Source organism: Athene noctua, chromosome 1 (genome assembly GCF_965140245.1).
Source record: "Athene noctua chromosome 1, bAthNoc1.hap1.1, whole genome shotgun sequence".
NCBI lineage: Eukaryota > Metazoa > Chordata > Aves > Strigiformes > Strigidae > Athene > Athene noctua.
The window spans coordinates 232,468,980-232,484,862 of record NC_134037.1 but is presented as its reverse complement, the minus strand read 5'-3'; the positions used below and the strand labels follow the sequence as shown (position 1 = coordinate 232,484,862).

The 15,883-nt window shown below is 38.4% G+C and overlaps 2 protein-coding genes across 10 annotated transcripts in view; both read left to right on the top strand.

Annotated features, from left to right (window-relative positions):
- CCDC122 (coiled-coil domain containing 122) overlaps positions 1 to 10,120 on the top strand; it is a 46,105-nt gene extending 35,985 nt beyond the window's left edge. Inside the window, exon 6 of the mRNA XM_074912697.1 lies at positions 9,870 to 10,120. Coding sequence (XP_074768798.1) covers positions 9,870 to 9,989 — 120 coding nt within the window. The 3' untranslated portion in view covers positions 9,990 to 10,120. The remainder of the gene's footprint in view (positions 1 to 9,869) is intronic.
- The window catches only part of ENOX1 (ecto-NOX disulfide-thiol exchanger 1), a 380,057-nt gene that overhangs the window by 6,357 nt on the left and 357,817 nt on the right, over positions 1 to 15,883 (top strand). The gene's annotated exons all lie outside the window — the stretch shown is intronic.

The following is a 15,883-nucleotide window of genomic DNA, read 5'->3' as shown; positions in this document are numbered from 1 at the left end:
GTATTCAGGAAAAAAAATCATTGTGCAGGCTGATATCATCAAGGAATGTTTTCTAACAGCCATGCCAATTGCGGAGGAGGAGGTGGATTTCCCTCTGCCATGCTTTGTGCATACCTGACAGCCAACTGTTTAAACAAGGCCTATTTTGGTAACCATAAGGTAGAAACAAACGATTCAGAGTAACCCTTCCTTGTGTGGTAATGATTAAAACAGTGGTCTTGCAGGAGTACCACATAAAACGGAAAGCACAGCTGGGGTAGAGCTGGTTGGTGAGACTAACCTATTTGGTTTAAGTTCTTGATGGTGCAAGAAAGAGGTGTTTTAAAGTTGTGGAAGCCAGGTTTAGGTCTTTTGTGTGCAGAATAAAATGGAAAAAGTTGGTCCGTCTATTAAAAACCAGTACATTCCCAATACATCCCAGGTGACTGCTTAAAAACAAATCCTCTGACAGGTCAGCCAGGTTCAGCCATTGATGGCATTCATCTCTGGGGCTTGGTTGGTAGTGTTGGTGATGGAGGTCTGAGAGGAGGTTGAACGAAGCTGGAGGTAGGGGTTTTTTTTAGGGTGAACATAAGAATTAAGACTGAAGTTGTTCCCAATGCATTACTGATGTTAGAGGGACAGTTTTTTTGATGGGTGAATAATTTGTTGATGGATGGATAAGGTAGCTAAAAAGAACCCATACAATTGTGTGGACCAATCTTGGTAGTTGCTGGTAATGAAATTGAGTAGATTAGTTTATTTAAGATTACTTTGTATGTTAGTAACACTCTTTTGTGTAAGTATGTCTAAGATCAGACTTCTTGGGTGGAATCCTTTAGACTGAAAGATACTGTGTAAATGTTAGATTATTATTCTGTCACCTTTGCAGGGAGAAGCTAGGTCCACAACAGTCTTAATTACAATCTGTTTCCATTGATAGATCTTTATTTTTGGACTTAATTAATTTAAGTTAAATGAGGCTTTAAAGCATTTTTATACAGGTACTTTTAACGTAGTGTTAGAATTTAGGATGTGGGGTTTGGTTTACTAGATTTCATCAATACATGATGAGGAACAGTTCTTCCATGGCTAGAGTGGATAGCATACAACTATTTTGGTATGACAGGTTGACTTTATGCAGATTTTAAAGGGGTCTGTGCCCTATACATAGTGTAAAAATGCTTCAGGACATAACAGCTCTGCCTGTGATAGAATATGGTGAGGATTTAACGGTGTTTTTTACAACTCTGTTTAGACTCACCCATACCTGTTAGGAAGCATTTTGTCAGGGAAGCAAAGAAGAAATGAAATAGAAGTAGCTGATAAAGGCGTGAGGTGAATTTAGGGAGGTGGAGTACAATAATCAGAATGTGAGCACGCTCTTAGATCGGGCACTGGTACTTGTGCGCTTATAAGAAGTATTTCAGCAATGACAAAGTTTGTTTCATCTGAAAGTAGCAGATTGCTTCCTAATAATTTGCTGGTCTGACATTCTGTGAAATTGTGTTATATCCTAATTCAGTGGCTCCTCTGCATATAGAATAAGAGCTTGCTATTTTGTACCAAGTGAAGCAGTTCCCTCTCATTCTGCAGTGGTAGAGGCCTGTATTTTGATGGCAGAGATCCATGGATTAATCTCTTCTGATGACTTATGATGGATGTTGGCATTACTTCAACACTGACTCAGAAGAAAGAGTTGCATTTACCAAATAAGTGATCCACTTAGTTTATTGAGAGTTTTCCTTGGAGGTGTGACCCTTGCTTAGCAGTGAAATCTACTGAGTTCACAGCCCAGGGTAGTGTGGTTATAGATGCATCAAAAAAGTGTGTGTCTATGATCCTCTGAGGGCAGATGATGGGCAGCTGGAAGTGAACAAACACTTTGTGCATATTTACTAGCTGTAAATGGGTGGTCTATGCATGCATCCTCATGGCTCTTCTGCACATGCACATCTGGCTTCCACCATCTTCACGCAGAACAGAAATGGAGGTGTTGGTGAGAGCCTGTTACATATGAAAGCTGAAAACTTAAAGGTCCTGGAAAGTACGTTTGATTAATCTTCTTTATGTTGCCTTTCCATTAGCTGTCCTAAAATGAGCATCTCTTAGGTTAATTTTGTCTTAGCAAATGAAGGCACCCTTCGCCAGTTTTTTGGTTCAGGGCTATTCATATCTTAACAGTAAGAGTAAATACTGTTTATCCTGATAACTCCTCTTCTGCAATGTAATCTCCCATTTTGTATGAACTGGATAGCCATTACCATTTTATGTCATCAATAGCTTATAGAGAACACGCGTTTTCAGTTCCTAGAGAAGCTGGGCTAAACTTGGGCTGATACACTCCAGGTGAAAGCCCATGTGTACTGTTGCCAGTCCATTCAGCTATCCAGTTTCTTGCCAGTTCTGTAAGGTTAATACTATTACAGGAAAACATGTGAAACCAGGTGTGGTGCGTATGTCATTAGCTGGGTTTTGCAGTTTTATTTTTCACGATGCATTTGTTTAATTTATGTATCGTTTTGCTAAACATATGTAATGTGTAGCTTTTATTGTTTTCTTTGCAAAATACAAGGTAGCTGTAATTTCAACCTGGAAAGGAAACTATTAACATTTTTTAAGTAAAAGAGAATGGCTGAAAAATTGGAATTTCTTTTTAAGTTCCTTGGAAAATATTAACGGAGATTATGTAACTGCATAAAATCTCTGGGGAAAAAGAAAGAGAAGGCTCGCTGATAATGAAAGAACAGAGTAGCTGCTTAATGTAATCCGCTCTCCATGGGTAGTGATGAGAAGGAAGAGAATGGAGAACTGTGTGGTCGGAGCAGGCTTCATTTGTTCAAATATGGAAGTAGGCAGCACATCTCACAGGACACCGTTGTAGAAGGCCATCTTGCCAATCTTGCACCTAGGTTTACGTTTTCCATAATAACAAAGTTGATTGTGTTTGTTACTATATACTACAAATAAAATAGAAATGATAGAAGTAATAATTTTCAGGCTCATCTTGCTCAAGAATAAAGGGAGTAGTGTGAAGTGAAACAGTCAACCTGTTGTAATCAAACAGTTCTTGTATACCTAAAGTATCAATGCTGCATAAATAGCTAGACAGAAAAGAGTAGTGGTCATCCTGAAATCATGTAGAAAATCTGTTTCTTTTGGTTCTTCAATGTCAGATGGGCTGCCAGATGAAACTGAATATTGAATTGAAAGCAGAAGATTGAATTTGATAATCCTGAAGATGAGATGCTTTGACAACTCTGTCATCATTGAAATATAGCTGTGATGGTCACTTAAGTAACTGTTCTAGTTGTTTCAGTGGCTCTTCAACATTTTATTCTAGAGGAATTGGTTTGTCTTTGTTATCAGGGAAGACAAAGAGCAACAGCCACTCCTATTTTAAACTCTAGGAAAATGAAGACTTCAAACTTGGTGAGAAACTTCTTTTTGTGCTAACATTGTTGTCAGCATAACACAAAATGAGCAGTATAGGGTGAGATGTAAGCCTGTGGGTACTGCTTTTTAAAAGACGTTCAAATTCACTGGTTTGCTGTTAAATGGGTGAAGGAAAAGAACTAAAATAAACAGCACTTATATTGACGCCAGGTGGTTCAGTGAATATGAGAAGAGTTCAAAGAGTGGCTATAAGCATCCGTGCAAGGAAAAATGCAGACCTTTCTAACACTTTCAGCTGTGTCTCTAAGGGATGCCATGGGATGACTGTAGGACAAGGAGGTGTTCTGTAAGTGCCTGAGGAGCAAGTATAGTAGTGGCAGAAACAAATTGAAATGTGGACTTCTGAAGTAGGTTTGTCCTGATGCTGAGTTCATCTCGGTGAAAAAGAACCACGTGTGTCATTAGGAGCTGGTTGGAAAAAAGTATTTATGCTCCCTTCTTTCAGTTACTCTTGGACATCTTCTGAGGAAGATCATGTCATTATTTTTCCCTCTGCTCTGTGGTCCTCAATAATGCAGTTTTTATCTAAACTGAAATTGAACGCAAGTTTTGTAAGAAATTTTTATGCAGCAAGATACTCCCCAGAGAAATCGGTAATCTTAGGAAGGCAACTAATGATGGTTTCAGAAGGATTTTGACCAGCTACAGCCTGATGATGCTCTAGTTAAAGTGGAAACTTTCTTCCTCTAACTTGCAAATAAATAACACCAAATATTTGAGCAAAATACAGAAGGAGGCCTCAGCAGCTGAGATACTGAATGACAAGATTAATGCTTTGAATGAAGATGGAGAACAGGAAGAAGTTTGTCATACAAGGAAAAAAAATCTGCAATGCCCACAGTAAAGTAAAAATAATAGGCTGAATACTGGGCAAGAAACAACAAGTTTAGGATTTTTTGTCTAGTTGTAAGGATGCAGAGGGGTCCTAGAATGAGTTGTGTGAACACTGTGGGAGTCTTGAAGAACATGGTAGATATAACTGTGTTGTATTTAAAGGATGCAATGGATCCTGTTGCATAATTGTTTCCAGTGCTATTTGTCTGTGATTCTCACCAAGCTGTACAGTGAGTGGGATAAAAGGAAGTGGGATGGTCAGAAGGAGTGTGGTTTTATAACTTAAACTGAAATCCAGATGATCAGTCTGTTATCCTTGTTTGTGTCAGAACAGTGGAATATGTAGTAGTCAAGTTATAGGAGACACTGGTGCTGAACATGGATGTTTCAGACTTGAAAATACTTTCTTCCCTGCCCAGCTCAATGTGGAGGTTTTTTGGCATGTTGCACTGTTAGGCTTCAACCATTTTGATAAATGCACTTTTTCACATGTGATAACAGAACTTAAGGTTCAGCGCTGGCTGGTGCAAAAACGTCATAAAGCAGAGGCAGAGAGAAAACTAACCTGTCTTCAAAAAGCTTATGTAAACATATCCCAAGCTGTTAAAGCACAACTGAAAGTAGACTAAAAGAATGGTAGACCAGGCTGTTTAGAGACTTGTGACTCAGCTGCAACATTTCTGTGTATTTTATTTAGAGTAGCATGCTTTCAGTTTTGGACCATGTTGGAGGAATAATCATGTTATAAAATGAATTTCGTAGTCTGTGGTTTGTGTTTTAGCTAGTAAAAGCTTTATGGACTTCCTACGCTATTTCCAGTGGCAGTCTTTGGTCAGAGGAAGAAAGTTGCCTGAGTTCTGGAAAGCATGCAGGGAAAAAACTGAATAATGGACCTCAGTTTCTGCTTTTCTCCAGATGTTCACTCCATAGCTAGTAGCAAAAGTAGCATGTAGACCAATAAAAATAATATATTAGGAGTACCAGAATACGAGTTCTTCTGGAAGAGAATCTTGAGCTCTCCTAGGAAACAGATTGATTTCTGTGCACTATGTGTTGCTGGAGATTGCATCCTTTTTACATGAGTAATGAGTCAAATGTTCTTTTAGGATATATGGGGCCAGATTCTGATCTCCAGTGATTTAAATTTTGAGCAATTCAAGAGATATTAATGAGTTACACTACAATAACAGATTACAATCTGGTTCTTATTCTGTAGGATTTTAATATCATTATAAAAGGGAAATTCATCTTCATTTTCTAAATGTGTAGCAAGTTACCTAGTTAATCCAATATTGTCTTCATTCTAGAGGAGACTGTTTAACTCGAATCTCATTGTCAAAATACCATACAGATAAGCTCATGTGATGGTAACATTAACTAATGATAGAGTTATCTAGATATACAGTTCTGTCATTAACTGGAATTACAGCGTAAATCCAGTTGTTTTCAGTAGAGAAAGACCACATTGCTGAAATGAAGAAAGCACACTATTTTTGCAGTCACTATGCAATTAACTCATATAACCTCTGTGCTTGTCATGCTTTGTGTAAGATGCAGGGTGACCAACTGTAGGTCACTTATATGAGAACAAAGACCTTAGGGCTGAGAGACAGTTTATTAAGATAATACTGTGGTGTGAAGATCAGTTGTCACAGCAGTTGCCAATGAAAGCATGTCTGTATTTACTGTATGCTTGCAGTAAATAAGAGTTGCCTGAGTTGGGGTGTTTTTAATACTAAAGCATGGGGAGAACAACCACATAAATGGTGGTGGTGTGAGTGTGGAGCCAACCTTCTCTTGTTTTCTGCAGCTTCTCCTTTGGTAGTGATTGCTCCGTGGATTTTCTGATGCAAGATTGAGTACCTACCATTCAAACCGTGGGACATTTATTATTTTTCTCCTTTATTCAGCTAATTGTTTCCATGAAAATGAAGGGACTCTGTCCTCTGTCAGTTTCAGTCACTCTTGAAGATGCAGATAGAGCATTGTTTAAACTTCATCCTCGGGAAGTAGGGCTAAAAAATATTTTTCTTGGGCATTTCTCTTTCCAGGTAGAAAAAAGAAAAGTTGAATTGAATTCTTTCATCCATGTCAAGGAGTACAAAGTGTGTTGTCACTTGCTGGTGCCTCAATGTATTTGTCATTGGGAAGCCCATAGCAATGTGCTTTCTAAATGGTCTATGAAAAATGGACATTCAATCTGTTTAAAACAAAATAAACTTGTTTTTATCTGTTAAAGCAAAACAAAGCTGCTGTGTTTTGTAGACCGTTTGTTGCCATTATAGTGTGTTTAAGGCAAGTCTGGTGCATTGCCACTGACCATCGTAAGAGAAGCAAGTTCTTCCTCACAATGCCTCTTTAAACATTTTATGTGTTAATTTGTCTTCTAAAACTCTTTGATTTGTGTAGTTAAGTTTGAAAGTGTCTTATATCAGCTTTACAAGAACATCAGATTTTTCTCTCCATAGCACAAAGAAAACTCCACACTTAAGATTCAGTTTTGCAAACCCTTCCCCCTTCTTCAAACATTCATATGGAAATACACCATTAACTGTGAAATTCCCTAGCAACCTTAACAGCCTAGAAGAAGGGATCCAAAACCCAGCAATACTGAATTCTCAAGAGAATGCGTACTGTCTATTGTTAATATTCATTATATTCTAATAAGCAATTTGAGAAATTCTTTTCAGGGTCTCTTTCTTTCTCTCAACTGCAACGGTTGTTTTGTTGGAAAAGTGCAATATTCACTGGTGGAAAGTGGAACCCAAAGCTTCTTTCTTAACCACCTCTTTCTAGAAAGCCTTCAGAAAATCCACTTTATTTCATGGTGATTCCCTTGCTAATTGCTTTAACAGCCTGTAACTTTTTTCTGATACATTAGTCATTGACATCTCATAGAAGAATTATTAGTACTTTATAACATAATAAATGATTTGATAACACAGCTTAAAGGGAAAACTCGTAAATTCATATACATGGTGTCAGTAGTATGTGCTTCTACATATGTAGCACCATGACAATTTTTGTACCTCTTCATTCCCTTACCTAGTAAAGACTAGTCATCCTGAAAAATCCAGAGCTGATGGTATGGTATGCAGCGTCTCAGGTGTTTAAGTGCAGAAAATCATTCAGGTATTGCTTCAGCTCAGCCTTAATCCCGTGGGAGCTGAGAAGTTACAGCAAAAAGTCCCACTGCTTGACAGAGACAGGACTGTGCCATGAGCTGTCAGCATCTAATGAAGCGTCGTCAGCCAATGAAATGAATGTCACTTATTTTCCTTCCAGCTCTGGGTTTTAGAGTAACTTTTTGGGTGGAATGTGGAGCTGTGGTTGTATGTAGGGTTTTTTTTTGTTGTTTGGTTGGTTTGGGTTTTGCTTCTGTTTTTTTTTAAATTTATTTTTTATTTTTTAAATTTTAAGTGGTCCCTTTTATATGTCTGTCTCCCTAGCCCTTTTTGTCTTGCCTTCTCTCTTTTCATTTTTATAACCCTCCTTTCTCCTTCTTTTTGTGTCCATCTGTCCCAGGTCTTTTTACTGTGACCTCCATTTCTTTTATATTTCAGACTGGCTATTTCTGTTTAATGCACTGTCTTCTTTATTACTTTCCTTTTCTTTGTTCCCTTCATCCTTTCTATTTACTTTTCACACTTTTTTATATTAGGAGGTTCTGTCATAAGTATTCTAATTAATTTATTTCCACAGAGATAAGATTGTAGACCTTATTTTTTAAATTACTTTTTCTTTAATTTTATATTTGAAATTTGCCACAAGCGCTGTCTTTCTGGAATACCATTTCATCTACTCTAATTTTTCTTTTTTTGTATCCCATGCAAGTGACAGAAATGTACCCATGTCATACGCCATAAAGATGGGTAGTGGGTGTAGCCCAGCAGTACTGTATGGCCACACTTAATTTCTTATTGTTCAAAGGATTAGAAACTTGAGCTTCTCACTCAGGCTCAGGACTCAGTTAGACTGTCCTGTCATCTGAGTTCCTGGCTTTCAAAAATATTTTTTGATTTCTATTGCTCCTGACATTATATAAGATCAGTAGTATAAGAGGATACCTGTGTGTAGTATAATAGTTTTGTACACTTGTCAGAATTTTCATGTTTTTGCTCGAGGTAAGATGCTTGCTATTACGTAGGGACCCTTACTTTGAGACAGTTGTTCCAAATAAAGGAATATTTCTGCCATGTGTCATCTTTATTTTTTCTGCGGGTAAGTCAATTTGAGAAATGTGATTATGTATCGTTAAGATCCATAATCTTAAATGTTCAAAAAACCACACTCACATGTCTTCAGTATCAAAATTTGAGTGTGAAATAGGTAGTACTATTGGAAAGCTAAATGAGTGGTGAGTCAAAGTAATTAAGGGAAAGTAAATAATCTCTTAGGTTCTCATTCCCCATGAAACTAATTTTGTATCTTATCCTTCATGTATTTAAAAATAGTTCCCTGCTAATTCAAGATGCTTGTGTACTATGTGTGTGAAGAGCACTTCAGTTCTATTGAAAGGATGGCAGATTAGGAAGTCATTTTCAATGGGGTAATTTTTTTTTTTTATTTTTTTAGTTTAAGAGAGACATTCATTTGGGCAATGTAAGTGAACAAATTTTACTGGAAAACCAGTCTTGATGTGCATGCAAGACAGCAGGTGATCAGACAGTAATTTTGTGGTGGCTTATGACTAGAAAGCCTTTGGTTTTGTCTTTAAAGGCATATGGATGGCAGTACTTTGTCTACAAAGGTGGGCTTTTTTCCCAGTCTAGTAAGGCCTTAAATGTTCTGCCAGGCATGCTTTCCTGTTTTACCTCCAAAAGATCTGTGTCTTGTTAGTGACTCTACTATTTGGAATAGAGATTATTATATTTTTTTCCTTAAACTAATAAAATATACCTTGGAATGTGGATGGAATGTATTAGAAGGGGTAGACTGCTCTGGAGCTGCAGGGCTGCCGTGCATGAGTCTGATGGTGGTTTGATGGGAGAGTGACAAGGTGGCACTGACACCTCCATCAGCATCTTGAATAGTTACCTTAAGAGGGCTAATGTATGTTCATTACATGTCTCCAGGTTTCTGTGCCAAAGAAAATAAATCAGATTTCTTTCTTTATTTCTGTGTACATCCTGAGGTTTTCTGTTGTCCAAACAGGCATAATACATACGTAGATTTCTTTTTTTTAACTCGTGGAGATGCAGGTAATGAAATGAGTTGACAAGAGTGAAATAACAAAGATTCATACGTACAGAGTGCACGAAGCATGGTACTGTGCTGAAATGTGCGGAGGGACTGCATAGACTTGCTCTGGGCATGTAACATTATGTGCCCAAATTAGGAGCTCACGTAGCATATGCAGTGCAGCCCCTTGGGCTCTGAATTGCCTGCTTCAGGTGTCTGTGAGTATCTGCTGAGTGTACAGGAACCCTACAATAACAAAGTTGAGTCATAGCAAAGTTACATGTCTAAAGTAGACATAGTACATGTATCCCTTCTGCATCAGATGAGGATGCCACATGTTACTTATTAAAAAAGGATGCTAACCTATTTGATAGTGAATTTAGAGGAGCTGAAGATGGTGCTTTTTTTTTTTTTTTCAGATCTGCAGCCTTTCAAGAGAAGCCAGTAAAGCTATTTTTTTTTTTAAATGCAAGTTAACAGGGGCTTTCTGGTTTATTAACTGCCGATCTTCATGCAAATTTAGAAGAACTGGAACTTAGTGCTTATGTCCTGCTGTCATTCTCATGCTCTCTGAAATCAATGAGGAGTTCGGTGCAGAAAAAGTCAATGCTTGGTCAGAGCCCTGCAGATTTGGTGAAAGGAAATAAAACCATCAGTTCATATTTCAAGAGCAGGGTAAACCTATTCAACGTAAAAAGGAATTCTGTAACCTGTTATCTGCAGCAGGAAAGATGCTTTTTATTAATCGATCAAAGAAAATGTTGAAATAATTGGAAAAATGACTTGAGGGAGGGAAAAGCAGAGTAGGAGGCTGATATTGTTTGTGAAATCACACTGTTCTTAAAGCTTTCATATGCTCTATGTAGTGTGTAGAAAAAAAAATTTCTTTTTTCCTCCTGAGAGAAGACATGATTTTATCTCAGTAATTGAAAATAATCTCTGAAGTTGCTCCTTAACTAAACTTACATGAACCCCTTTTAAATCAGTTGTTATCTTTCAGTGAATTTCTCAATAAATGTTGCTGCCTGCGCTTGGATGGAGTGATCCTATATAGAAAATAAGGCTGAGCACATCCTATTCATGACTCAAAGCACAGAATTTCTAGCCTAATTATGGTGACATTTGGCAGTGATGCAGTAGTTAAAGGTGCTTGTTGGTGTTTCTATTATAAATTGTGTGTACTCAAATGGCTTAATTCATGCCAGGCAGAAGTCTGACTAGCTATCTACTTAGTAATTTTTTTTCCCTTCATTAAAAATTCTTAAGTGAAGAAAACAGTTTTGAATTCTGAATTTCTTTGATCATAATCTGTTTCTTTATCAGTTTACTTGTTACAAATAATGCTATGCTTTTCCTTCATTTCAAAACTTTCTTCTGTTGTGCAACATGCATGGTTACTGTTTGATGATTTGCATCACTCTCAGCACCTTGGGTTCCTCCAAAGAAAGCCATGCCTGTAAAAAGGGGGAAAGGAAACACAAGAACTTATGGAATTGTCCGTGTTGAGCAATCTTTGTGCAATGCTGTCTACGAGCAAAGATGATTTCAGTCACCTCAGTTAGTGCAACTGGGCAGTATTAATTTAGGGACTTCTCACTTACTAGGGATGTTGCCAAGTGAATTCCTCACAGTTCCATGAACACTAAGCAATCCCTTTAGACGTCACTCAATAGTCATATCTGTCACACTTGCATTAATACACATAAACTATTTAGTCATTTCCTGCTGCATAATGACCAGTGCTAGATCTAGTTGTATTTATTCCACATTTTTGGAACAGAACAAACCAAATGGACCCAACTGGACTCAACTAGCAAATCTAGCAAATGGTTTGAGTTGGAAGGGACATTAAAGATCATCTAGTTCCAACCCCCCTGCCATGGGCCGGGACACCTTTTACTAGACCAGATTTACTAGACCAGACTCAGCCAGCATGGCCAAATGCTGCTAAGCAGTTCCCTCAAAAAAAGTACACAGTGAGTTTTATGGAAATACTGATAAAGGTGAAATTTTTAAAGCATCTCCTATTTAGAGTTATCTTTTTTTAGGTAGAGGGCGTTATCTGAAGTCTGTTGAGCTTAATAAGAGTTTTCTGAGTGACCTTCTAATGTCTGTTTAAGGCTGTAGAGGCCCCCAAAGTGGTAATGCTGAGAGGTGTAATTGGCCCTATAAATCTCAGTGGGTCATTAATTCTAAATCTCAATAATGTAAGACCAGGATGCATGTAACTGAAACAGAGTGATGAGTATAGTAGGAAGATTTATGTAAGCACTGTCTTGCTTTAGTTTGCACAGTAGTAGAAATTATTTGTAGTTTTGTCTTGGAAGCTTGCTTTCTACTGTAATATCAATTCATAGATATCACCTGTGTGTTTCTGGAAATTTATAAACGCACCTTTTTGGGAAAGATGGCTGGGGATTTTTTTTTGCATTTTTTTGGGAAATCTCTAAGATGGATATAAACCCTTCAACTCACATAATTTAATTGTATAAAAACAGTTTTCAAAACATTGGTGCACCTAGCACCTTTGCTCCTAATGATGACAGCTTGAATTTTACAGCACATATGTAATTTTTTGTTTGGTCTGTGGAGACAGGATCCTGAAATGTGCAGTGTCTGTAGCTGTAAATGCAGGTACATCCTAAATGGGGATGCCCAAATCAAGGTGCACTGTGAATCTATCGTCTCTGCATGTACTCACTAAGAACTGCCAGCCAATGAAAGCCTTGCCATTATTTATCACGACAAAGAAAGGCCTTTCAGTGTGTTACTGGGCGGGGGGGGGGGGGGGGAGAAGAAGTCTTGACTTGGCTCAGTGAGAATTTGTATCTTGCTTCCCCCAATGTGAAATTATTGTAATATGTTCTTATTTCATTGTGTGAGGTGGAAGTGGTTGTTGCTATATAAGTGCATGAGCAAGGAGTCAAAAATGAAGATTAACCAATGCAGTGACATGGCTTTTGCCATATCTCATTTGACTGCCAGCCACATGTCCAATCCATTTTAAAGTTCCCTGTGCCCTTTTGCATGGAAAAAAATTTACCCTCCTTTCTTCAGTCCTCTACCAGGGATTGTTCAGATTATTTTTGCACTGTACCCCAAAAACCCTGAATGTATCCCAGCATAAACAGAACACGGTAAGGAAATAGTTAAAACCAAAATATACACAACCACACAAAGAAAAAAAAAATCAGACTTTTAAAAATTAAACAGGCCATTTATGGGGGAAATCTTGAGTATTGGTATTTTTATGTAATCTGAAGTGAAAAGAGAAATATTTAGTATCCCATAGTATTCTGCTATAACGACACATTCAGCTTTCTGAAACATGTATTTGTCATCATATCTGCCTCCATTTATAACTGAAAAGAGAAATTATAAAAGCTTATTGCTTGATCTCTGGCCTTTCTGCGCAAAGGCATGTGTACTGCCTTACCAATTCTGGGAGACTTTGTTAGGGACTATTCCTACAAATGCTTGTTAGGCACTTAGCAACAATGGGGGCTCAGGTGGAAGGAAAAGAAAAGGCAGGGTTTATGTGTGTGCTTTCCTTTATTCTTGAGACAAGAATTTCAATTTCAGTTTGATCTGTAATTTTCTGGCAAAGCAATGACTAACTGCAACTGTACCTGGTTTTTGTCCATTGGGTGCCATCAAGCCTTTTACTGTATTTGAAATAGTTCCTTTTTTTTTTTTTTTTTTTTTTTTTTTAAATCTATCTGTAATCTAACTGTATTTGAGCCTCAAACATTAGTATTCATACACAAAATAATACATGATGTACTCATCCTTCCTAAGCTAGAATCTGAATCAAGGGCAGTGTAAGATAACCTGAAGTAGATTAACTGACCAGTTGAAAATTTCCATTGTAGGGAGTTTTAAATGTGCCTTGGTTCTCTTCTGGAACCAGAAAAACTAAGTCAGGACTAGGGGTGAGAAGAAAAGATGTAGCAAGGACTTCTTTTCTGTAGGTAAACCATCAGACCCTTCTTTGCAAAGTGATGAAATTCAGAACAGCTGTGAAGCTGTTATCGGCCAAGCCTGTGTAGAGGACAGGTCCAGTGTGGTTGCAGAAATGATTGGTCTTTGAGGACCCCTCAGCTGATTTGAGGGTCAAACCAAATATTCCTAAATAAAAGGTTCTAAAATGTTCACTCTACATACCTAACCAGAACAGGTTTGTAGTTTTCAAGATAGGTAGTACTTAATTTTGTGTGATACAGTTCCTTCTGCCATATTTGGGTGTAATGCAGAATACAGCCCCAGGTTCTAGAATATATAGCATTTTCCTTGCAAAGAAACCTGTCTGGGGATAGCGGAGTTCCCTTTGTTTAGCTTCGCTATTTAGTTTATGAAACCTTGTTTCATATTTTTGTCTTTCTGTTTATGTCACAGAAACTTTTTTTTTTTTAAGCTACAAATACGGTAGCATTGGAGTTAGTGTTCAAAAATGTTCTTCCTTTTTCTATGTTTGAGCTTCCATTTCAGAAATAACAAGATCAGGATAAGAACATTCTCAGGATCAACACACTCCTCTGGGTTGTCATTACAGTGACAGAAAAGAGATGTATAGTGAAACTTCACTTCTATGTGCTGTATGTGGTGTCATTCCCTTAAATGATATGAATGGGAGAATTATCCCAGTGGATGTCTGTTATGATCCTTCTCTCTGGAAAGGTCGTTGATAATTGCTGTTTATCATTTTGAAGAGGATTTGTTCAAATATATCTTGAGTATTCATATTCCTTAGATTTGTGTCTAGGGGACCTAAGAGTGACAACAAAAAGAGTGCATGGTAGAAAATAACTGTTTGCACAAAAGCAATTTTCAGTCTCTTATAAGTGAAGGAAGGAAAGAAGAGGAGTAGTCCTTTTTCATTATGTTTTCCCTGACTTCGACTCCTTAATTCCTGCCTCAAAGCCTTTGTTTTCACCTCACTGTCCCTCACAGTCCTGATTAGAGACAAGAGGTCCTTTCACTTGGTGAAAGCTGAGGAGAGCTCAGTAGCATTCATAAGAACTTTGCAGTCCAAGTATTTTCCTCTGTGTGCAGTAAAGTACTGCTTTTTGTTGTTGTCAGTTCACAGCAAGCTCACTACCCTGGGCTTCAGGAGAGCAGACTTTGGCCTCTTCAGAGATCTGCTTGGCAGAGTAGCATGAGATAAAGCACTGGAGGGAAGAGGGGCCCAAGAAAGCTGGTTAACATTCAAGGATCACCTCCTCCAAGCTCAGGAGCAATGCTTCCTGACAAAGAGGAAGTCACACAAAAATGCCAGGAGGCCTGCGTGGATGAACAAGGAGCTCCTGGACAAACTCAAATGCAAAAAGGGAGTCTAGAGTGGTTGGAAGCAAGGACAGTTAGCCTGAGAGGAATACAAAGAAATTGTCTGAGCAACCAGTGATCAGGTTAGCAAAGCCAAAGCCCTGATAAAGTTAAATCTGGCCAGGGACATCAAGAGTGACAAGAAAAAGCTTCTATAGGTACATTAGTGATAAAAGGAAGACTAGGAAGAATGCGGGCCCTCTCTGGAAGGAAAGGAAACCTGATTATGTGGCATATGAAGAAGACTGAGGTACTCGATTTTTTTTGCCCAGTCTTCACTGTCAAGTGCTCCAGTCACACTGCCCAAGTCACAGAAAGCAAAGCCAGTCTGGGAGAATGAGAAACTGCCTGCTGTAGGGGAAAGTTAAGTTTAAGACCATCTAAGGAACCTGAGAGTGCACAAGTCCATGGGACCTAATGAGGTGCATCCTTGGGTCCTGAGGGAACTGGCGGATGAAGTGGGTAAACCACTATCCACCATATTTGAAGAGTCATGGCAGGCCAGTGAAGATCCTGTGGACTGGAAAAGGGAAAACATAACCCCTTTTTTAAAAAAGGAAAAAAGGAAGACATGGGAAACTACAGGCTAGTCAGTCTCACCTCTGTGCCTGGAAAGAGGCATGGAGTAGATCCTCCTGAAAACTATGCTAAGGCACATGGAAAATAAGATGACTGGGGACAGCCAACATGGCTTCACTAGGGGCAAATCATACCTGACAAGTTGGTGGCCTGTGATGGTGTTACAGTATTGGTGGATAAGGGAAGAGCGACTGACATCATCTGCTTGGACTTGTGCAAAGCATTTGACACTGTTCTGCCCAACATCCATGTCTCTAAATTGGCGACACATGGATTTTGATGGATGGATCACTTGACAGATAAGGAATTGGCTGGATGGTTACACTCAAAGAATTGCGGTCAATGACTTGGTTTCCAAGTAGAGACCAGTGATGTGTGGCATTCCTCAGTGGAACCAGTGCTGTTTAACATCTTTGTTGGTGACATAGACAGTGGGGTTGAGTGCACCCTCAGCAAGTTTTCTGAGAACACCAAGCTGTGTAGTGTGGTCAATGTATTAGAGGGAAGGGATGTGTCATCCAGAGGGACCTTG